Here is a 24,172-nt window from a genome sequence, read left to right on the forward strand (position 1 = left end):
AATTTGATTCAACAGCTTTAGGAAGTTAATACAGAGAGGTTAAGTAAGTTGCCCAGGGCCACACAGCTGGGAAGCAGACCTGCTGAGATCCCAAAGCGGATGCCAATTCCGGAGTCCCAGTGATTTACTGTGGTAAATGAGTCAGCTGCGTTACTCAGTGCCTGGGACAGAGCACGAGCTGAAGAAGTTCCAGCTGCTATTGTTGCTGCTGCTCTGATTAATTATAATTTATCATGGGCTCTCTCCCTTCTCTGCAGGCTTCTCGGGATGGACGTGAGGAGCAGTAAGATAATAAATGCCTTGGAATCTTTTAAGACCCAGACAACTGTGAATTATATTATCCTTAATATTATCATCAGAGACAATGAAGTAAAGAAAAAATATAGCTAATATTTTTTCACAACCCAGTGAAGTGTGTTTAGTCAAAGCAACACCTCATGAGGGGGAGAGGTGGGAGTCAGCAAATCTCATCCTCTGGAGAGAACCTGAGATTTTCCTGGGCTTCTTTGTGTCCCTAGATGCTGCCAGGTTCAAGGGAAGAGGGAGAGAGAATGACCACAGTCCCCACTTTTCCTGACTCCATACCTTTGCGTGTGACCTTTGCAGTCACATGGCGCAGTCATTTCCATGGTGGCTTATATTTCCCCACCCTTGACTTCGGAATGCCCGTGTGACTTGTGTGGATTAGTAGAGATGGAAGCTTAATCTTTTGGGTTCCTACCTGCCCTCTGGTGCCTCGGCCACCATCATGAGGAGAGCGTTCCCGGCAGCTCACTGATTCCAGTGGGGATGAGAGACACCTGGCTCCAGTGGGATGATCTAGGGGGATGAGAGACACCTGGCTCACAGCCACCTCCAGCTGAGCCCCGCCCAGATCAGCCAGTCCCCAGCTGCACACAGGAGTGAAATCAGTGCTCATTGTTGTATGCGGTTGAGGTTCTGAGATTGTTTGTTATGCAGTCTTACTGTAGCAAAAGCAAACTGATACACTTCCCCAAGGGCTTCCTGCTTTATATCCAGTTCTGCAAATGACACTGTAGTTACCTAGAGCTATGACACACAGTGAGACTCAAACAGCAGTGAGGGTGTTCCCTTGAGTCTCCAGGGGGATTTGAGATTGAGACCATGGTCACACGAACGGCATCTCATGATCGTGTGGCCTTAGCTCTCTGTCTCAGATTTGCATCTGTAAAATGGGAATAAAAATATGTTCCCTTTATGATTGCTGTGAGCATTGAATAAAATAAAATATATATGAAAGGGTCACGCATGGTACCAGCACATGGTAGGTCTCAGTAGATGTTATTTCCTTAGCAAAGGGAGTGGTCGGAGGCCTCATACTGATTAGACCTCAGCCGGTGGGTATGGAGATGTGTCTTTCTGTCCATCTTTGAGATGTTCCCACATTAAGCCATCTGCCTACATGCCCCGATGCCTTCCTTGAAGTCCTCAAAGAATCTGGGGCTCTTCCACTTGCCCCCTATTCACGATGTGTTGTTCTGTGTGACACCAAGAGGTTAAAGAGCAATTAGACGCTGGGGACAGGGGGCTGCATTTGAGTCCCTGCTGCACGGGGGCGGGGAGGAAGGGCATGACCTTTGGTAAGTTAATTAAGCTCTCCGGGCCTGTTTTCCCACCTGTAAAATGTGGGCGATTATACCTGCCTCAGAGGGATCATCCGGGTGAGGGGCAGGTGTCGTAAGGGCGCCTCCTGTCATTAACATTTGCCATGGTCTCCTTCTTCCTGGGGTTTTACCCAATCCCACCTACCTGAACGTCCCTGCTGGACCCACCTGCAGAAGCACGTCCCTCTGGTGGCTCCGTCTCATGAGAAGGAAGAGGGCATGTGAACCAGGTTTTGTTTTAAACACCAGCAACACCACCAGGTGTTCCCTTTGAAATGTTTCTGTGAGCAGAGATGCGCAGCACCCCTCTGTTCTTCCCCCTTTTGTACTTTCCTCACTGCTTTGCTCCTTCTCCAAACTGACCCTGCGATACATGTCAGGAATTATCCAGAGATCATTCCAGAGCTCAACCTCTAACTCAAAACTCATAATGAGCCAGGTGCCATGGCACATGCCTGCGGTCCCAGCTACTTGGGAGGCTGAGGCAGGAGGATCCCTTGAGCCTGGGAGTTGGAGGTCCCAGTGCGCTATGATCGTGCCTATGAATAGAAACTGCACTCCAGCCTGGGTGACATACAGACCATGTCTCTAAAAGAACAAAAATCGAAAAGCAAAACTCATAATGAAGTGAAGGAAATGAGGTGCAAATATAGAAATAAGAAAATAATTATATGGCCACTATTTTACTGAGCACTTACTATGTGCCAGGCACTGGGCTAAGCCATTTCTCTGCTTCATCTCACTCAATCCTCCCATAGCCCCATGAGATGGCTGGTGTTGTACCCATTTTTATGGATGAGGACACCGAGGCTCTGTGCAAAGCCCCATGGAGGACTGAGGGAAGAGGGAAGAAGGAGAGGGCCACTTTAGGTTTATGGTAGTGGTGGTGGATGGGGTTGGGTGAACCTCAGTAAAGACAGGAGAGAGAGGACAGGGGATGGGGTGAAGAAGAGAGAAACAGAGAGAGACTGAGAGACAGAGACAGAGCCAGTGTGCAGGTGTCTCAGGAGCTCCCTGGGAGCCGGGAAGAAGAATGGCACACAGATGACTGTCATGGGCCATCGCCCCAGATGGAACTTTGCAGCTGAGATGGAAAAAGCTGAGAGGTTCCTTTGGGCTGTAGTTGCAATTATAATGATTTATGAAGTGCCTTTTTATTAACATTCCTAATGATAGTAATAATAATAGCAGCCACCTCTGTTGAGTGCCTCCTCTGTACTAGGCACTGCTGAGTACTTCACATCATTTGTGTCTGATCCTTGAGACAGTTTGGAAGATAGGTCTTCTCACGCCCATGTGCTGGATGAGGAAATTGAAGCACAGATGATCATATAACTATTCCAGGACCCCCAGGGCCAGCGGCTGAGGGCTGGCCAGGATCCCCTTGAAGGTCCAGCCGAGCCTGCACTTGTGTTCAGGCGCTGGGGTGACCTCCACATCTGCCGACTTCTCCCATCCACCTGCAAGGGATCCCACCTGCCCCCTTCCTGCTCCACTCTCCCGGGGACACTGCCGCGAACCTCTCTGGAGCTCTAACAGTAGCAGTAGCAGGAGCTCAGCAGTAGTCACAGCCCTGCTCTGGGTCTTCCCTGCAAGGTGCCTTATGTTTTTCCCAAACCAAGCAACCAACCAGGTATGTATCCCTCCCTCCCTCCCTCCCTGCCTCCCTTCCTCCCTCCCTGCCTCCCTTCCTCCCTTCCTTCCTTCCAAGCATATATCCGTCCATCCATCCTACATATGTTTATGGAGCATATACAGTCGTCTCTTGATGCCCATGAGAGAGCGGTTCCAGGGCCCTCTGCAGATACTGGAGGACGCGCAGTCTCTTATATAAAGTGGTGCAGTATTTGCATATAGCCTACGTACAGCATACACTAAGCCATCTCTACATTACTTATCACGCCTAATGCGCTGCCTACACATCATTTCATTCGAATGGCTTTACTGTAGTACTTGATGCATGGCAAATTCAAGTTTTGCCTTTCGGAATTTTGTGAATTTTTTTCTGAATATTTTTGTCTGAGGTTGGTTGAATCCATGGATATGGGGGGCTGACGGCACTGTGTGTCAGCTAATGACGTTCTGCTAGACACTGGGCATACAGCAGTGGACGAGACAAAACGCCCCCTCTCACTGGTGCTCCTGTTCTACTGGGGAGAGGCAACAAAGAGATAAACCTATCAGTATATAATACAAAACCTGTTAATATAGTATGATCTGTCCTCTGCTCCACTCCCTCGCTTCCTCTACCCAACGATGACAAAGGAACAACGGTGATGGTGACAGCAACAATAATAGCTGCCATTTGCTGATGGCTCACTCTGTGCTGGACATTTTACCTGCATTAACTCACTGCGTCGTCACAACAGCCCTACAAGGCTGTGCTGTCATTACCCCCATTTTACAGTTGCGGGGAAGTTAAATAACTCGCCCAGGGTCACGCAGCTGACACACCAAGGACTGGAAAAAAGTCCAACCCAACGGCCTCCTAGCACACCCTCTCCCCAATTCTGTGACTCATGCTCCTAAAATGCCTTTGTACACACCCCCAGATTCAAATGCACCTTCTTCCTTGGTGGCTGCTATTTACAGAAAGCCTATCAGGTGCCAGCCAGCACCTAGATGCTGTATGTGCATTACTGTTTTTAATCCAAGAACTCCTCAGGGTAGTTATCTTAGACAGGTATCTTAGACAGAAATTGAATCTCAGACAGGTTAAATATCTTGTGTCTGGTCAGGCGGAGAGTGAAGCCTAGGGCTGGGATCGGAGCCTTGGTCTGCTTGATTCCAAAGTCCATGTTCTTTCACCATCTCACATTGATCCTTCATCCAGAGAACTCCTACACATCCATCAAGACCCAGTGTAAATGTAACCTCTTCATGAAGTCATCCCTGACTCTCTGAGGCATAAGGCATAATTTTTCCTCTTTTGTCCCTTTAATGTAATATTATTTTGTGATATTTGTTTAATTCTGCGTCTTTATCCCTTGGCAGTGAGCCCCAGAAGGCGGGGCGTGTTCAGCCGTACCCATTAACAATCACCTTTCCTCTTCCCCCAGTCAAGACTCCAAGATGATGCTCACATCCCTAAAGGTCAATTTCCCACGTCCTTTTCCTCTGAGCACAGTAAATTCCTGTTTAATTAGGTGCTTTGTCCTCCACCATCCACAACGAGCACTCATGGAATCTTAGGTAATAAAATGAGGATTTATTAAATTTCCAGTTTTAATAAATAGTCAGTCTTATCTTTGTAATGGGTCCCAATCCCTGGTAAAAATGAAATGGTCTATGTGACCATGCAAAGAGAAAATGTTAAGCTATGTTTTTTAGTTACAAAAGTGAGTCTCTCCCCCTCCCTCTCCCCCACCACCTTGCTGCAGTTTAAAGGCCTGGAGCTGAATTTTGATTTCTCATCACATTGAGGTCCCACAGACACCTTAGCCAGGCATTAAGATCTTAAAAATAAAAAGAAAGGGAAAACAAAAAACAGATAAAGAGTACAGAAATCTTCCCTACTCGTGGCACCACTGACAAATCTGCTCTGAAGGAAGCACAGCAAAAAAGAAAGCCCAGACACATTCCCAAATATTTTTTCCCCTGTTTTGAATTCATCCATTCAGAGTTCCAGGGAAAAGTTGGGGGCTTCAGGATTTTCCTGTCCAAGTGAGGAACACAGCGGTAGGAAATCAAGGCTTAAGTACAATTTATCTCCCCAGGCAGCTAAAACTCTGAAACAAGAAAAGTAAAGAAACAATGCAACGTCTTAGGCTGCTTTTTTTTTCTTTTTCCTTAGGCTGCTTTTGTGATTCATTTTAGAAAGGGCTGAGTTCCGACTTAAAGAACAAAGAGAAGGAGAAAGGCATTGAGGCTTCAGGTTCCCCCAGCTCTGGAAGGTGGCTGTCGGTCGGAGCCAAGATCAGAGTTCTCCAACTGGGCTTGCGGGGGCTCCCGGAAGGAGCCGAGCCCGGGTGCAGCGAGCTGGTCCTTGGGGGACAGCCTGCCGTCCGCTACTCTCCCCCGGGCTCCCGGTCCAGCAGCCACTCCTGCTTCTACCTGTCCCCGCTCGTCTCTGCCAACCTGTTGTTCATTATTGCAAAGGCTCCCACGCCCCCCGAGAACTCATCGTCCCGGGACGGCGTGCCGGTCTGGTGGGCGCAGCCGTTGGCCGTTTCCGACAGCTGCTTCTGCAGGATGGCCAGCGACACCTTGTTGGCCGCCAGGAAGTCCTTGACGGAGATCATCTCCCCCGACAGGCGGCGCGCGTCCGCCTCGCTCTCCGGCCCCGCGTCCGTCTCTATGGAGACGGCGCCGCGCTTGCGCACCGTGCCCGGCATCACCGCGTTCCGCCGCGACGGCAGGAACCGCCTCCTGCACCGTGGGCAGCACCGGGCGTCCATCTTCCGCAGGATCCAGTTCACCGACTGCTTGATGAGGATGGAGATGACGTTGAACAAGGAGTAGATGCAGCAGACGCCCATGAGGATGAAGACGAAGTTGGCGAAGCGGTAGAGGCCTTGGCGCTCGTACTGGGCGTTCTGGCTGCTGACGAGGTCCCCAAAGCCGATGGTGCTGAAGGCCACAAAGCAGAAGTAGAGCGAGTCGAAGTAGCTCCACCCTTCCATGGGGGTGTACATGGCCGAGGCGCAGCAGGAGATGAGGACCGAGGCGGTGCACAGGATCAGCATGACGTAGTACACCGAGGGCTTCCAGCCCGCCAGGCTGTCCGCCTCGCGCTTCCCCGGGCCCTTGAGGCTGTCCTGGGGCAGGGCCCCGCGTCGCCGGAGCTGCCGCTGGTGGCACGATTTCATGATGTAGGCGATGACCGTGATGAGGCGCTCCAGGAAGAGGTTGAAGAACAAGATGGTGCTTGAACACCCGACCAGGCCATAAAAGATCAGAAAGATTTTTCCTCCTACGGTCGCTGGAGTCGTCATCCCAAATCCTGCAGGAGACAAAAAGCAGAGGAGAGAAGAGTGAGAGGCGTCCTTCCTGTGAATGGGGACTAGGTCTTGGCTTTGACGGCTGGAAAAGGACCTAAAGAAACAGTTTCAGAAAATCACTCATTCCTAGCCTTTCTGGGAATGAGCAGGAGGGTTCCCACCGCCTTTTGAAGATGAGCGGTGTTCAGAGCTGGGCTGCTGAAAGCTCATATGGTGCTATTGTGCAAATCAGAAAAAAGCACTTCCTCCTCTGAGTGGATACAGCCAACAAAAAATGGCTTGGTGATGAGATTGTGGGCCGGATATCAGTCTCCCTTCCACCCTCTGCTAGATGTCCTTGTACAGTACACAACCTGAACAACCATACTCAACAGATCTTGTTCAGAGAGATAAGCAAAGGCTCATATAAAGAAAAGGGTTAGGCTGGGCGCGGTGGCTCACGCCTGTAATCCTAGCACTCTGGGAGGCCGAGGCGGGTGGATCGCTCAAGGTCAGGAGTTCGAGACCAGCCTGAGCAAGAGTGAGACCCCGTCTCTACTAAAAATAGAAAGAAATTAATTAGAAAACTAAAAATATATAGAAAAAATTAGCCGGGCATGGTGGCGCATGCCTGTAGTCCCAGCTACTCTGGAGGCTGAGGCAGTAGGATTGCTTGAGCCCAGGAGTCTGAGGTTGCTGTGAGCTAGGCTGAAGCCATGGCACTCTAGCCCGGGCAACAGAGTGAGACTCTGTCTCAAAAAAAAAAAAAAAAAAAGAAAAGGGTTATATGGACTAATCAGAATTCATTTATTCTACAAATACTTATTAACTTAAGGATAGAACTGTGGAAAAGACAGATTTGGTCCCCGTCCTCATGGAGCCCTAGTTCAGTGAGATGATTACTGTATTGTGTGATTAGTGTTATGCTGGAGTATGGGGTTCCATGGGAGCCGCTAAGAGGGGGGCCCATCTCAGACTTGGGGTTTGGGGACAATTAAGCAGGGAGACCTGAAAGCTAAAGAGGAGTTAGGCAGGCAAGGAGAAGCGTCTATGTATGTGGTGGTAGTTGGGATGTTCCAGAAACAGCAGTGCCAGCATATGTAGAAATGAGAAATTTGCTCAAGTTTTAAACAAAAATCTTTAAACACACACCTCATGCTTTTGGAGTAACAACAGAGATACTGGATGTTATGGTTTGATAAAATATACAATGTCTCTCTTGCCTTTGCCTTTAACTGTTCAAATTTCTACCCTCTAGGCCTTTCTACCTGTGCATGCAGGTGTGCTGCTAAGAGTATATATTGTAGGACAATGGATGTTACTAAGAAAAATCAAAAAGAGAGCAGGGATACACTCAGTATTTCTCACTAAGGGGCTACAAGGGGAAGCCCATTCTGATTGGAGGGATGTGGGTTCCATTCAGTAAACATGGGAAGGCTGATTTTTTGAGGAGATTGGCATTAGAGTCACTCTGAATACAAACACCATTTAAAAAATGCATACTGACATGCCTCCCTCAGTTCAGTTTCTTATTCAAGTCAAATCTCCTTTCCATTTTTTCTTGATTTTCAAGTTCAGTTTTCTAACTTAGGTCCCATTGTTGGCATCACAAGAACTTTTTCTTGATAACGCCCCCTCCTTGTCCCTGAGCCGATACCTTGTTGCTACAGCTCAGCCAATGGCTGCCTCCCAGTGCACTCTGCGACGTGTTCAGACCAGACCTTGAAATGCATGGGCTTCTGGCATCGTGACCTGGTCTGCTCCGGTCAAGCCAAGGGGCCGACTTTCCCAAACACCCAGATGTGCATACTGTGTTACCACTTAGTTTTCCAGCTAAATTCCGTTTTCCTTTCTCAACACACAAGAGCTGCACTTGGGCAAGAAATTGATGGTATGTAACCAAGAAACTAGAGGAAGATACTGAGTTTAGCTTCTTAGCTGGATGGGATGGAGTGGAATGGACAGGATGATTTGGTAAAGAAGGATGGAAGGACAGGGAGTGGTTCCATTGAGAATTAGTTAGAGCCCTTCCTGATAGAAAACCAGACTGTCATCTCTTCTCTGGGATCTCTCGTTTTAAAAATTAAAGTCCCTCAGAAACTCTTGGCAGTGTAGGTTTCAGTAGGCCCCATAGCTGTAGACCAGAGAATATTGCTACTGTAGTCACTGAACACAGAGAGCTAAAGACATACAGAAAAAGGGGGAAACATTTATTTGGGGCTATTTATTGACCTGATAATATTCCAGAAATTGGATAAAGTCAGTGAAAATGGAGAAGGCTCAGAAACAATAAGTGTGTGTGTGTGTGTTCAGGGGGGCAGTTACAAGCAATTAGAAGAGAACTTTCTCATGTATTCCTTTCCTGTCCCAGAGGTGATTTAGTTATTTTGCTCTTGGAAAGCAGAGCAACAGGAGTTGTTATGCATTAGCTCCCACCTACAAGGTAATAGCAGTAATTTACTGAGCACCTATTAAGTTCAAGGCCCTGCACTACATGGTTGGGCAACTGCTATGGTCTGAGTGTTTATGTCCCTGAAAATTCATACGTTGAGATCCTCACTCCCAAGGTGATGGTATCGGGAGGTGGGGCCTTTGGGAGGTGATTAAGTCGTGAGGGTGGAGCTCTTTTTATAAAAGAGGCGAAAGAAAGCTTGCTCATCCCTTCCTCCATGAGAAGACACAGCAAGAAGGTTCCATCTGTGAGGAAGGGGGCTCTCACCAGATACCAGATCTGCTGGTGCCTTGATCTTGGACTTCACAGCCTCCAGAACTGTGAGAAATCAATTTCTGTTGTTGATAACCCCCCATCTATGGTATTTTTTTATAGCAGCCCAAATAGACTAGGTAGCCTCATAAGATAACCCTGGCATCCAGGGCTGGGACACATAAACTGCTGTCTATAAAACAAGCCACAGTGAGTCAAGGGCCAACACAGAAGTACGATGGTGTTATCTGTGCTTCAGGGTCCTGAATGCAGCCTCGCTTTGGGACGAGTGACTCAGGCCCATTCAGGTGCATTGCTGAAGCCAGCTGACAGGCCTGATGAGCTGATTTTTCCAATGAATGAGGCTTCCGGTGATTTTGTGACATGTTCCAGGGATTTAAAATTTCTCCATTCTGTCTTATTTATTTGGTTTCAAAGCACTCAATTTTATTTTAAAAAAGAGATAATCATGACTTTTGGTTACCTACTGTATTTGATCGATCACTGCCATTTCTCTAATCAGCAAAAATAACAGAAAATGGTATAAGTGGCGGTGTTCATGGAAGCAAGGGGAGACAGATTCCTTATGTCTGCAGTGAGCGGCATTTCTATGGCTTTTACTCGTCTCAGAGCTTAAAAGTGTGTGAGTGTGCTAATAACACAGGCTTTTTCATAGAAAGCCTTCCTCTTTTGCACCCCCCAATACTGAGCGTTGAGGATGTTTGGATGCTGAATAACAACCCTTGGGGGCCTTCTTGGTGGAGGAGAAGGGCTCAGGCATTATCATCAAAGGCCTTCTCTCTACCGGCTGTGTGCTTGTCACGACTCACACCCACGTGGGGGAGCTGAGAGGTACTGGTCTCCTGGTCCCCTTTGACAGACGAGAAGAAGATGACTACAAAAGCTAAAGTAATTTGCCTAAAGTCATAAAGCCAGAATTAGAACCTAGATTATCTTGTCTCCTGGGCCTGCATTTTTTCCACCTGACTATTGTAATTGCGTGCAGGCCACTGCCAGGGGTACAAGTCATAGGTAGGATTGAGAAAAGAAAATTAACCAAGTGTCCATAGCTCCATGCTTTATATAGACACCCAGACCACAGTGGCTGCCAAATCTGCTACCAAGACCAGGGGGAATTGGCTGGCATCAGAAGCTAAAACCCTATAATTTTCACTTACTAGAACACACATTTCTGAATGTATGTGTGTCTCTTCCAACAAATAGTTAACAAATTGGTTTAAAAACCTATTACACCCCATGCATTTCAATCTCCCTACGTTTCATAGGCACACAAATGAAACTGATTGTCATAGGCTATGCTTTTCAATATGTAATTTATTCCCTGGGCTTAAAGCCTGAGATCATCTGATTTGTGTTCAAGCCCCGATTCTGGGAGCAGATAAGCTGATCGAGGACAAAGGACCATGACGTTGGCTTGGAGACCAATGAACCCTACAGCCTACTTTGGTCTAGTTCCCTTAAACCATTTCAGACCTGTGCAAATGTTACCATAACCTCTAGGGCAGATTCTGGGACCAAACCAGGCTCCCTATTGTCCTTGGGGCTAAGAATAGAGCCATCAGGGACTGCCAAGGTCCCAGTCAACCCCAGTGGAGCCCTTCGCTGAGCCCATGAAGAAAGGAGGGCAGGCCTGCATCTCCCAGCCTTTGATGTACACACTGTCAACTACATATTCTTTTTAAAATTCAATTAAGGTAAAAAATTTAAAAGCTTTGTATCATATTTTTCAAACGTACACAAAGGTAGAGAGAATAGCATAATAACCTTCATTGTTCTGTTTCAGGAATTATCAACATTTTGCCAGTCAAGATTCTCCTATCCCATCCCATCCCCTTTATTTACGGGAGTATTTTAAAGTAACTCCCAGATGACACGCCATTTCATTCATTAATAAAGATGCATCTGTAACTGCCAAGGACTTTATTTTCCCAACATAACCCCATGCCATTACCATACCTAATAAAATTAACACTGATTCCTTAACATCAAATAATACTCAGTCCATATTCAAATTTCTCAAAATTATTTTTTACAGATCATATGAATCAGGATCCTAACATGGGCACACAGCAAGTCTCTTTTATTTGTGAACAATCTCCCCTCCCGCTGTGTATGCCATTGATTCATTGGGTAAATATGTCCTGTAGAATTTCATCAGAATTTGTTCTAGAAATAATTGAGGGGGGGAAAAAGCATTGTGTGTTACAAGAGTGCCCGGATATGCAGCAACAACTCTCAAATGCCACTTGGGGACATATAAATTGGCACAAACTGGGAAGCAGTTTGGGACTATGTATCAGGTGCTTTAAAAATATCTTTTTCTTTTTTTTTTAGGAATATATCCCCCAAATTATCAGAAATATGACTAATAATGCACATGGATGTTCACCATGTCTTTACTTTTAATAATGAAAATCCTTAGCAAAGTAAATGTCAGACAATGGAGAAATGACTAAATAATGTAGCCATTAAAATTGTATATCCAAAGAGTTCTTAATGACTGGAGAAAACGTTAAGTGGGAAAAGCAGAGCCAAAGTGAGTCTGCAGAATGACTCACGCCTGGCATATGGGGCATCCTCATTAAATATTTGTAGGATGAAGGAATAAACTTTATAAAATATATTTATGTAGCTCTATATATCACAGCAGTTAAAATGCTTTTGGCTGCCAGTAACAGCAAGTCGTAAGTAGAGGAGGCTTAAACATGAAGGGGATATATTATCTCGCGGAACATGCTGTTTAGAGACAGGGCAGCTCCAGGGATGGTTAATTTGGTGTCTTTGGAACGTGATGTATGGATCAAGACCAACTCGCCTTTCCAGCTCTGGCCTCACCAACATGTCAGTTCACTCCCTTCATGCCAACGGCTACTGGCATCACCTCCTCACACCTCAGTGTCCAGAGTCAGAAAATGTTTTCCTACCTTGTGTATGTCTTTATAGAAACAGAGAATTCCTTCTAGAAGCCCTCTGGCAGAATTCCCATTACATCCCACTGTCTACCATTATATACCACTGACCAGCCCAAGTCACAGGCCACTCCTAAAACCAATTATCTACAAGAGGAAGGGATTTCCTCTTCGACTGGTCAGGATTTACCTGAGTCCCTTGGGGGAAGAGATGACAATGTCTGCCACATACACAGGAAAGAAAAACATAAAGGGAAATATGCAAAATTATTAATCAGGTTATTTCAAGGTGGTAATAATGTGGGTAATTTAATTGTTTTCTGGTGTTTTCTATCTTCTTCCATTACTTTTAAACTGAGAAAATATGTGAAAGTATTCCGGCAGGTCTTCTCAAGTTGCTGGCAAACACCTGCCCGGAAGAAGCAGACCTCGGTGCATTCTGCTCAATACACTGAGCAATCAAAGCTTGACTTGCAGATACTTTTTCGCAAACTTTTTGATTCTAAAATTTTAAGCCTCTTTGTGTGGGATGAAACTACATAAGAATTTGCAGGCCCTTTCTCGTGAAAAAAAAAAAAACCCTGGAAAAAAAAAAACCCTCTGATTTCAACTGGGATAGAAAAAGGAGGCAAGAACAGACTCCATGGATTATTCTTGGGGTCGGGGGAAGTAGAGGAAGGCAATGGGTTCAATGACAGAAGACCTAGAGGGTCAGAGGACACTCTGGGTCCTCAGTGGGTACTGTATTTATGTGGATTATGGGACCACACTGTTAGGGCTGGGAGGGGCTTCACAGCCTTGGAAAAGTCCAAGCTTTTCACGTTACGGGTAGGGAAACTGAGGCACCAATAAGCCAGGTAATCTTCACAAGGGGTGGAGGCTTGGCTGAATTCAGGTCCCCCATCTGCCATGTAGACTTCTCTCCTCTCCACTTGTTGCCTGAGGTCAGTAATTTCCCAAGGTGATTTCAAACAAATTGCTGCCATCCCTGTAAGCACTTGCTGTTCCTCCCATTAAGAGAAGAAGCCTCGTTCTTCTCCACTTGAATCTCGGATGACCTTGAGACTCACTCTGATCAGTAGATTATGGTGGGAGTGATGCTGTAGCAGTTCTAGGATGAGGCTGTAAGAAGCCCAGCAGCTTCAGCTTCCTCCCTCTGGACCCCTAGACACCGTGTAAGAAGGGTGACTGCCCAGCTAGAGCAAGGCCCAGCCACCCCCAGCCATTCCCAGATGGAGTAAAGCACCATGGAGCTCACAGGTGAATGCAGTCAAGCGGGTCCACAGTTGATACCAAGTGGAGCCAAAGAACCACCAGCTGAGCCCAGGAAATTCACAGAATTGTGAGAAAGGTCCCAGGATGTTGTCTGAGCCACTGATTTGGTGAGATCTGCCACATAGCAATGGATAACGAAATGTCCTCTCTCTGGGCCTTGCAGTTTCCTCAGCAGACACCTCTTTCCCTCTATCTCCCGCCTCTCCTTCCGCTCCCCACCCCCGACCCCCATTCTCCGCTGAAAATTGGTTGTGAGGGACTTGAAGGAGCTCCAGGAGGAGGCCAGCAGGGGATTTGGAATTTAATGGGAATTCAACTTGTAAATCAAGCGGGTTGTCGAACCTGTTTGATCTTTAGGAAGAGTCTCCAGCTGAGGGCACTGTAGGGGCAGGAGGAAGAGAGCATTTGATTGTCCATAAATATCGGGGCTGATTCCAGTGTTGGGCTGTATGAATGGTGTTTCTACAAACATTTTTGTATGTCTTTTGGTGAACAGATGTCCACATTTCTCTCGAATACGCAAACTTAGGAGTGGCAATGATGACTCATAGCACACAAACGTGTTCAGAAAAGCGGACGTATCGATTTGCCCTCCCCTCATTCAGGTTGAAGTTTTAGTTCACAGTCTTCATATTCGTGCCAATATTCATGTTAACCACTGGGGTGGATGTGAAGTGGTTTTAATTCACATTTCCTTGGTGTCTCATCAAGTTGGGTGCCTGTTCATATGTTTTGTGATCATTTGGGTGTCCTCTTTGGGATCTGCTCACTTATTTTGGCCATTTCTATTACTGATTTCTAGGTGACATAGGAACGATGAAGCTCTAGGCCCAGGGTGCTGCTTGCAAGGGGGCGGCTTTGCTGGGCGAGTTTTCTGCCGCAGCCCTGCAAGGGCGAGGGTTTTGCAGTCAGGTTGGCCAACCTCACACCTTGCACAGCACTCGTCCCGCTGATTGAGAATTATTTCTAATGCTTTTACCCTGGCAATACACCCTATGGTGCAGATTCTGATGACAATGTTTACTGTGCTTAATGTCACCTCTCGAGGATGGATTCCAGAACAGACACTTCCGTTGATGGCTAACTGCCTCTGGGGTATAAACGGGAGTGAACTTATACACAAACACACACTTACCTGTTGATGCTGAAGTGTTTCATGGTACGTGACCACTCGGACAAGACAATGACAACAGAAAATGTTCATGTTAACACCCTGCCTGGATTTAAATTTGACACACCAGGCTTTGAACCTCATAATTGGAAGCTATAGTTGGGCACGGAAGGCTGACACACTCCATAGGGTTTCCATTCACCCCGCACTTCAGTAACTCTGTACACCTATAAATCTAAAGCAAAGGTACAAGTTGATGATTTGAAATCCTCTTTCAAGTCCTTCTAAAACTTTTTAAAGTCACCCTTTTCCCATCCAGAATACTGTCCACTGAGTTCTGCAGGATAGAATTATGCCAATGCACAGAACTTACTTTTGTCCTTGTAGCATTTCACACTGCACCATGTTGTGTTCGCCATAATCTTCCTTATACGAATCAAAAAAAGCAGTCCTTATTAATTACTAAAATCAAGGCAAGAATGTCTCCCTTTGGCATAGCTCCTTTAGTGTAGGGATGAGGCAGAAAAGAAGGTCGAGAGAGCCTGAGTGTGCCCATTTTGGTCGATTCCAGACCCTGACCACCCTGAATGAGGAAGTCGCCAGCAAGTTCCAGCCCGGGACCACCCAAGGATGGGTGAATTACTAAGCCAGATGCCTTCCAAACGGCGCTTACCTTTCTGTAACAGCAGTTTATGATTAACCTTTATGGCCCGACCACAAGACAATGCTGGTCACGTACGTTTTTTTTTTTTTTTTAAACCTCAAAAAACGTTACCGTTGCTCCATAAGGTGTCCCCCTCCTACTCAGGAGAGGACCCCTCCTCTGTCTGTGGGGTAGGATCTGTTGTCTGTCTCTCTCAATAAACTTCCTGGCGCTGGTTGGCTGGCTCTCGAATTCATTCCTGTGCAAAGCCAAGAACCCACTTGGCGAGTTCAGGGGGCTTTCTCCCTTCACTGGGACACCCCCTGCATCATCCTTCTTCACAAACACCTCCAGAAAATTACCGAGAAGGACCAGCCTTCTTTGGCTTCCGTGGGTTTGCCTTCACAGTCTACCAATGTGCCCTGTGGCTCGTGCATGCACAATCAATCAGGACTGCTCACGCGGCCTCAGCCTGGCAGGGAAGAGCCTTCCCAAGCAGGGGTACAGCAGCCCTTCAATGACGTCGCATGCTGGCGTTCAGCCCTGTCTCTTCCCCCACCTCGCTGGCAGTGAGCTGGAGGGACAGGTGAGAAGATAAGGCAAGTGAACTGATATTTACTATAATAAATGCTCAGAAAACCTTGTCTTACCTCCTTATGCTAAACGTTTGGAAGACTGGACTGCCTGCGGCAGAGAGTAACATGTTAGTGATAGAAAAAACCCAGACTTTTGGGAGTGCCAGAGTGGCGATGAGGGTCCCTTAAAGGAAACTTAAGGTCCAGAGAAACTGGGACAAGTAAGTGCCTCAGGACATGTACGCAAGGAGAGGTCTGAGGTGCGTGAAAGGTAAGTGTCCACGTAAGAGCGGAGGTCATTCTCTCCACAGAGCACATCTATGAATAAAGTTCTGAGTCTCCTAAAGAAAATGCTCAGACAGATGTTTAAACACACGGGCCAAGAGTTCACAATCGCAGCCGACTTCCTGTGGGAAATCTTGCTTCTCATTGTAGAGGAGAGGGCCTGGCAGGCAAGTGCTGCCAGCGTTTCGGGATAGATTAGGTTTTGAGCACTGTGCGAAGAGCAAGGGGCTGGGGGAGCAATGAGATGATGGTTTCTGCCTTCCAGGAGCGTGAAACCTGGCCCAGGAAATGAAGTACTAGAAACACACAAGAAGGAAATCCACCCGAGGTGGCGTTTAAAATCAGATAAACTCCTTTTCTGAATCACCTGCAGATGACATAAAAGATGGATGGAAAACTTCTGTCAAGCTGCAGGGAGGACAGGAGGGCTGATCACACTTTTGTTTGCAGTATAAAAATGAACTGAGCGGTGAATAAGGTAGAAGGAAATTAAGGTCACCTGGGACAGAGGTACCAAATTTGAATTGGCCTGAAAATCCCCCGAGGAGTTTGTTAAGGACTGCGATTTCCAGGCCTCACCCCCAGCTGTTCTGACCAGGAGGTCGAGTGGGAGCAGACGACCTGCATTGTAAACCAGTGGCCACAGTGATTCCGGCGCAAGGACCACAGGCCCCACTCCTGGAAATGTCCACTAGCCAGGGTCACAGCACTGGGGGAGACAGGCTGGGTTTGTGGAAGGCAAAGAAAGTCAGGTCTGCCTGGGGAAGATGCTAAAGAAGGGCCCCCAACCTCCCCACCAAAACCCAGTGAAAGATGCAATTCCGGGGGCCTGGAGGCAAAGACGGCCCTTGCTGCTTCTGTATATTAATACGCGACACGGGACACGTCCCAGATGGTACACGATGTCAGCATGAGCTCTGTGCAGAGTTCTGAGCTGACTGTGGGGCCTCGAGGCAGACATGATGGTAGCTGCTCCTGTCTTCCTTTGGACCGAAATGACTTCCAAAGTACTCGAGGACTTTCCACTTCCTACATCAGCTATGGTGACAGAGCAAATGAGCACAGAAGGAAGTGGCACTTCCCAGCCGGTACACCTTCTGCATTATGAACCAGGCAGGCGGCAATCCCGGTTTGTTTTTGTAAAATGAGGTTGTGGATTATTGGCAGGGGATGGGGAGATGTGGCAGCGTGACCGAGGATTGAGACAGTCACTCATTCTAAACAGGCTTGGTGGCCCGCTGAGGCCCAGGTAGGTGAACAGGTCTGGGTTCTGTGTTCTAGGTGGTGTCTCTCTAGCGTGGTACGTGAACCACTGGTATCAACACTACCCGAGAGCTTGTTGAAGCACAGATTCCGGAGTCTTACCTACCAGATCCGCACGTCTGGGGCTGAGCCCAGCTCCCTGCATGGATAATGATGACCATAGGGCCAGAGAATCACTGTTCTTGAGTTTTCCATTCAAGGGATGGAAAAGACAGGGATGCTGTCTTTCATCAAGACATTCAAGACAGGGATGCTCAGTGACTGACTTAACAGACCAAAGGAGAACTGGCAATTAAGTAACTCAATAGACGTTCTGCTTTCAGGAAGTTGATCATTGCACTCTTTATTTCTGTGCTACCCAGTGGTGAGCAAGGCAATGAAAATAGATTGATTTTAGGAATTTCTTCCGTCACTCTAGGGCCTATTGGTTTGTGAGTGTTGTATGAGGATTAAACCTGTCTGGGCCTCTAAGCACAAAGCCGTTTGACTGTCAGAATAGTGTCCTGATGAGGAGGAAGATGGCCATGGCAACAGTTTCATGCATAGAGCGCTGGGTCTGAACCAGGCCCTGTGCACAGTGCTTCACACCATCCTCACGCCAGCCTTGCCAGGTAGGAGCTATTCTCCCCTCTTTTACACCTGAGGAATCTGAAGGTCACAGAGGTTAAGTAACTTGCTCAAAGCCATGTAGCTGGCTAGTTAGGGCCTGGGTTCTAGTCCAGACAATCAATAACCTAACTGCGTCATGCCCACAACTTCTTCTGGTTGTCCCTCTGGTAAAATGAAGGTAGGGTGGCCCGGATAAGCTCTAAAGGCCTTCAGATTCCAATATCCTGTGATTGGTTGTGCAGGGCATGAATCTGAGCTCATTCTGTTTGTTCCATCATCCCGGGGTTCTGGGGAGGATTCACCTTGAACTCTCCTTCCGCAGCGCAGGCAGGTAGATTCATATAGTTTACCAGAAAAGATTTCTATGTGTAACATTTCTCAACTAACAGAGACGGCACAGGTTGATTTAAAGCATTTCCCAAGGTGCCGGTAAGCCAGAAAGAAGTGGGATTTCCACACCACACCTGAGCTTTGGTTTTGCAGCAATGGCTGCTATTGACGCAGAAGTTACCAGTTCTTCCTAAAGTTAAGGATAATTTTGGAATTTGATATTTTTAGGGTTATGACTCCTCTCTCGTTCCATTAACAGTAAAGCATCTTTGACAAAAGATTATGAAATCACATGTAGCACCGAGTAAACTATTTTCCAGGTAACTTCTGAGCCAGGGGATGTTCTAATAGTCTTCAGCATTAAGCAGTTTACAAGTACAAAAGAAATGACCGCTATTCTAACTATAAAAGTTGAAAACTGGGGTGTGATAAATAAGGATTCTTCAGATCATCTGCATTACTACAAATCACGGTAGTTTTTGTACTCAGAAGTAACAACGATTGGCCGCATGGGAATCAAAATGCATTAGCTCCTGAAGAGGGATTTTGAAAATTTCATTTCCCCACGACAGACACTGATGCACGGCGGCGTTTAGCTCTGTGTTTTGTGCTTTCTCAAGCTCTTTTTCACATTTAGCTAGTATGATAGCTGGAGTTAATGCTGGAAGCTGTAAATGCTGTCATTATTTCTGTTTTTACCTTCATTTCAGGGGAAAACTCATGTGATTTACTTATCTCCAGAAGGCGTCCCAATTCCAGAGATTCTTAACTTTTACATCGTGAAACTGCTCCTTAAAAGCAAGCAGGCATAATTATGTTCTCTCTTGAACTAAATTGCCCTCCCTCAGACTAACAAGAAATGGTTCAATTAAGTAGAATGTTACCAACGCAGGGCATGTCACTGATGAAAGGTGCCTTTTCTTCGACATGAGCGAGAAAATCTAGCTCCAAGACATGTTGAGGAATTATTACGATGATATCTTTATTTTGATGGACTTCTGGATAAAGTATGAGTGAATCTGCCTGCCCTTTTTGAATCACGTGCTGCAGAGGAGAGGTGGTATCAGTGTGCAGAGCGGATGAGGCTGAGCTATTCTACTTGGCCTGGGAAGGGTCCCAGCCCCACCCCGCTCAGCACCCTCCCTCGCCCACAGCAGCCTCTGGGACCCCTTTGCGGGACCCTCGTGCTTCCAGAAACCCAGTTTTAAAGCCAAAGACCCACAGAGCACTAGTAGCTCTCTTACCTTTTGTGGTTTTACTTAAGTGTCAAGAGTGAAGCACAGCCCAGAAAGCTACATGACAGAATCGTGTAAGACTTGAAATACGTGTGTTATTTACAATATCATAATATACTTTCTTCCGCAGTCTGTACCTCTTCCCTACAAACTCAGGAAATTTACTGTTTTACCACTGTACCACTGGGTACGCTGCATTACCTAGAATTTCCTAAAAATGATTGACAAACACCTCATGTTTGCTATGAAAGTAGCTCTAGGGAACCAAAGACACCTATAGAAAATTAAGTTTTTCTTCCTTTTTCTCCCTTCTTTCCTTCTTTTCCAACCTCCTTCCTTCCTTCCTCCCCCTCCTCCTCCCTTTTTCCATTTCTTTAAAAGAGTCTTTAGAGATACACAACTCAAACCTCATTCCTTTTAGAAGCACCTTCCAGGCTGGTGCCTCTAAAATAAAATAAAATAAAAAACTATGCTTTGAGAGGGTTCTTTTGGGGCCTTCCCTTAAAAATGCTTAATTTTGATATTATTAGTTCCAGAAAGCAGTTATAACTTTCCTTTGCCCAAAGCCAGCATAGACCCATTTTTTTCAGGTATTGTGATGTTTGTGGCACAAATGGGATCAGTATAATAATTTAACTGCCAGAGGAACTGTTCAGAAATTTTATAACACAATGGTATTTAGCCAGCCATGGGGAAAGAAAGGGCTGATTCATTAGGATTTACTTTTCCACCGAGGCAACAAATGCTGAAGACAAACACCTCCCAAGACCTTTAGGTTGTTAACCCAAATGCCAAGGTCTTTAGTAAGTTTCTTTTAAAAACTGGAAAAGTAAAGTTACACAGAACTGCTGACTCAAAGAACAAGTACGAAGCACTCAGTGCAAAGCCAGCTCAGGGTCACCCTGAACCCAATGCACTTGTCGATCACACCGTTTATGCTCAGTGGGCTCAGATTTGGGGCTAAAGCATGCGGCTAGGAAAGGGCAAAGTCATGGTTACCCACTGGGGAACAGGAAGAGGAATGAGGAACTGCGGATGCAGAGAAAGGGCACTGAAGAAAATGGTTTAAAGCCTAAACTCATCTTAGAGATTCTCCCATCCGAGTGGGAGGCTCCCCGTTCTCACTGGAGGCCTTTGGGAGTTGAGACAAAGGGATTTTCTTCTGATTATATCATTTCTAGTTTTACTGGCAAAATAACCTCTACAATAAGAACTGACCTAACCTGCCTTAAAGTACCTATACCTCTACTTTTCTCTCCTAACTGCATCTGAAATGTTCCTTCCGCTGTGTCCTTTATTTCTATGTATTCATTCATTCATTCAACAAACATTATCTACTATGTGCCTGACACTGAGTTAATCGTTATCAGTAAATAAGACGTTGCCTCCCAACTTCCTTCAACTATATTTCTTCCAAAATTTGCACGTTCTTTCTCCAGCAGTTTCGGTTTCATTGCCTACATTTTTGGCATGTTTATTGGCCTTTTGTATGTCTTCTTTTGTGAATTGTCTACTTGTGTCTTTAGCCCATTTTCCTGTTAGAGTATCTACTGTTTTTCTATTGATTTGTAAAAGCTCTTCATATATTTCTAAGGCAGTTAACTCTTTGTCTTTTGTACATGTTGCAAATATTTTTTCCCAAATTGTATTTGTCTTTCATGTCTGCGTAAGTATTTTGTTGCTATGCTGAAGATTAATTTTCATGTAGGCAAATCAATCAATTTCTTCTATTGTGGCTTTTGGCTTTGGGGATCGTGAAGAGAAAAGTCCTCCCTTACTCTAGGAATATGCCAGTATTCACTTATGGTTCTAGTTTTTAAAAGCAATGTAATATTTAATTCTTCTCTAATTGCAGGGCTCTAACATTTTAAAAATAGTTTGTTTTTCTCAGCACTGTTTTTAATTGAAATTTCTATTGAGATAATTGCAGACTGACATGCAGTTGTAAGAAGTAATATAGAGAGGGACTGTAAATTAGTACAACCTCTATGGAAACAGTATGGAGATTCCTCAAACAAAGAAATGTAGACTTACCATTTGACCCAGCAATCCTACCACTGGGTATCTACCCAAAGGAAAAGAATTCATTTTATCAAAAAGACACCTGCACTCGAATGTTTATTGCAGCACAATTCACAATGGCAAAGATGTGGAATCAACCTAAGCACCCATCAATTCATGAGTGGATTAAGAAAATGTGGTGTATATATATCTATATGTATTTCTCTCTATATATATATCTATACACACACACACACACACACACCATGGAGTACTACTCAACCATAAATAGGAATGAAATAATGTCTTTTGCAGCAACTTGGATGGAACTGGAGACTATTATCCCAAGGAAAGTATCTCAGGAATGGAGAAACAAATACCACAAATACTCTCTAATAACTGGGAGCTAATTGATGGGCACACATGGGCACAAAGAGAAGTAAGAGGTCATTGGAAATCAGGAAGTGGGGATGAGGAGAGGTAAAAACCTACCAACCTACGAATCGGGTACAATGAACACTATTTTGGTGATGGTCACACTAAAAGCCCAGACTTAAGCATTATAAAAGGTATCCATATAACAAAAACATCTGTACCCTCTTAATATTTTGAAAAAAAAAAGAAATAATACAAAGTGATTCTGTGTATACTTCACCCAGTTTTGCCCAAGGATAACATTTTACAAAACTGTCCGGTAATATCACAACCAGGATATCAACACTGACACAACCCACTGGTCTGTTTCCTGTTCCCTCCCATTGCCCTGTGCTCGCGTATGAGTGTGTATTTAGTTCCCTGCAATTCTGTCACAGGTGTGAGCTCCTCAGCACCATTTTTGAATAGTTCATTCTTTTTCCACTCTCTTGAAATGTCACTTTTATCAGAGGCAAAATTCTTATATTTTATTTATTTGTGTCTAGATTTTATATTTTGTTCCATTGATCTATTGTCTATGACGGGGCTGGTACCAAAAACATAAGCAGTTCTCCTTTCCTCAATGTTGGGAAGACCCTTCCCTCCGCCTTTGCCCTTCTTCTCTCTTCTCCCTTTTCCCCTTTTCTTTTCAAAACTGCCCTTGCTTATTTCATGTTCAATTTTCCTGATGAGTTTTAGAATCATTTGGTTAAGTTCCAGAAGAGATATTTAGATTTTGATTGGGGTTGCCTTATATTTAGAGATTCATTTGTGGAGAAATGACATTCTTACCAAATTGAGTTTTTCTACCAGGAACACAGTGTATCTCTCTGCATTTATAGAAACCCTTTAAAAATGAGCCTTAGTCGAATTTTGTAATTACTTCATGTGAATTCTGCACAAATCTTGTCATGCTGATTCCTGTCTCATAGCTTTTGTAGCTGTTGCGGATGAAATCTTTCCTCCCACCATATATATTTTTTGGTTGTTTGTTGTCTTATTATTAATGCTTTTTATTGTGGCAAAATATACATAACACGTACCATTTTAACCATTTTAAGTGTACAATTCAGTGGCATTAAGTGCGTTCACAATGCTGCACAGTCGTCATCACCATCCATTTCCAGAACATTTTCGTCGTCCCAAGCAGAGCCTCTGTACCCGCTAAACAATAACTCCCCCGCCTCCCCCCAGCCCCTGGGCAACCTCTATTCTGCTTTCTGTCTATGAATTGGCTTATTCTAAGTACCTCAGATACGTGGAATCATATAATATTTGTCCTTTTGTGTCTGGCTTCTCTCATTTAGCATGATGTTTTCAAGGCTCATCCATGTTGTAGCATGTATCAGGATTTCATTCGTTTTTTGGCTCAATAACATTCTATAGTATGTATGGGCCACAGTTTGTTTGACCATTCATCCCTCAGTGGACCCTTGGGTCGTTTCCTCCTCTTGGCTGTTGCGAATAATGCTGTTATGAACGTGGGTGTAAAAAGATCTGTTTGAGTTTCTGCTGTTAATTCTTTTGGGTATATACTAAAAAAGAATATTTAATATATTTTACAATGGATTATTAGTGGCATACAGCAGCAGAAAGGTATCAAATTTCTAATTAGAAAAAAAAATCAACATCCCCTATCTTCCCTAAAACAAAAATAAAAAACCAACCCAAAACATATGTACTCATCCTTCAAGGCCCTTGCTAAATGTCCTTCCTGTTCCTCCCAGCCCTGACCTCACTGTGATAGTTGTGCATGAACCCTCCCCTGTTCCTAGGCTGTGAGCTCAGCACATACCAGGTACCCAAAACTTTTTGTAATTCTTCATGAAAAATCGGCTCTCTGTGCTTTTGAGTCTTCTGGATGAGTTTCTTTACAAAAGCAAAAGGGAGTAGTTAGAGTAGGCGCAATAGGGCTCTTTTAACCTTGCAGAAGTGGTCTTGAGGTCACAAAGGCAGGCGAATTTATTTGAAACGCCAAGTTCTGTCAATGTCTAGGTGTCTATTGCAGGCCTGGTAATGCACTTAGAATATATTTCTCTTTTGCTTTCCTCACAAGAAACGTAATTTCTCTTTCTAAATAATATTCTTACTTTACTGTAGCCTGAAGGCCTGAGTTGGGTTCCTGATGAGTAAATCCTTATATTCTCAGTTAGGTTTTAAGCTCCTTAAAAGTAGAGGCTATAGCCGGGCGTGGTGGCTCGCGCCTGTAATCTTAGCACTTTGGGAGGCCAAGGCAGGAGGATCACTTGAGGC

The 24,172-nt window shown here is 45.3% G+C and overlaps 1 protein-coding gene across 1 annotated transcript in view; it reads right to left on the reverse strand.

Annotated features, from left to right (window-relative positions):
- Positions 1-5,674: 5,674 nt before the first annotated feature.
- The window catches only part of KCNK13 (potassium channel, two pore domain subfamily K, member 13), a 110,955-nt gene continuing 92,457 nt past the window's right edge, over positions 5,675-24,172 (reverse strand). The window contains exon 2 of the mRNA XM_012640408.1: positions 5,675-6,567. Coding sequence (XP_012495862.1) covers positions 5,675-6,567 — 893 coding nt within the window. The remainder of the gene's footprint in view (positions 6,568-24,172) is intronic.

Source organism: Propithecus coquereli, unplaced genomic scaffold (genome assembly GCF_000956105.1).
Source record: "Propithecus coquereli isolate 6110/MARCELLA unplaced genomic scaffold, Pcoq_1.0 Scaffold152, whole genome shotgun sequence".
Classification (NCBI taxonomy): domain Eukaryota; kingdom Metazoa; phylum Chordata; class Mammalia; order Primates; family Indriidae; genus Propithecus; species Propithecus coquereli.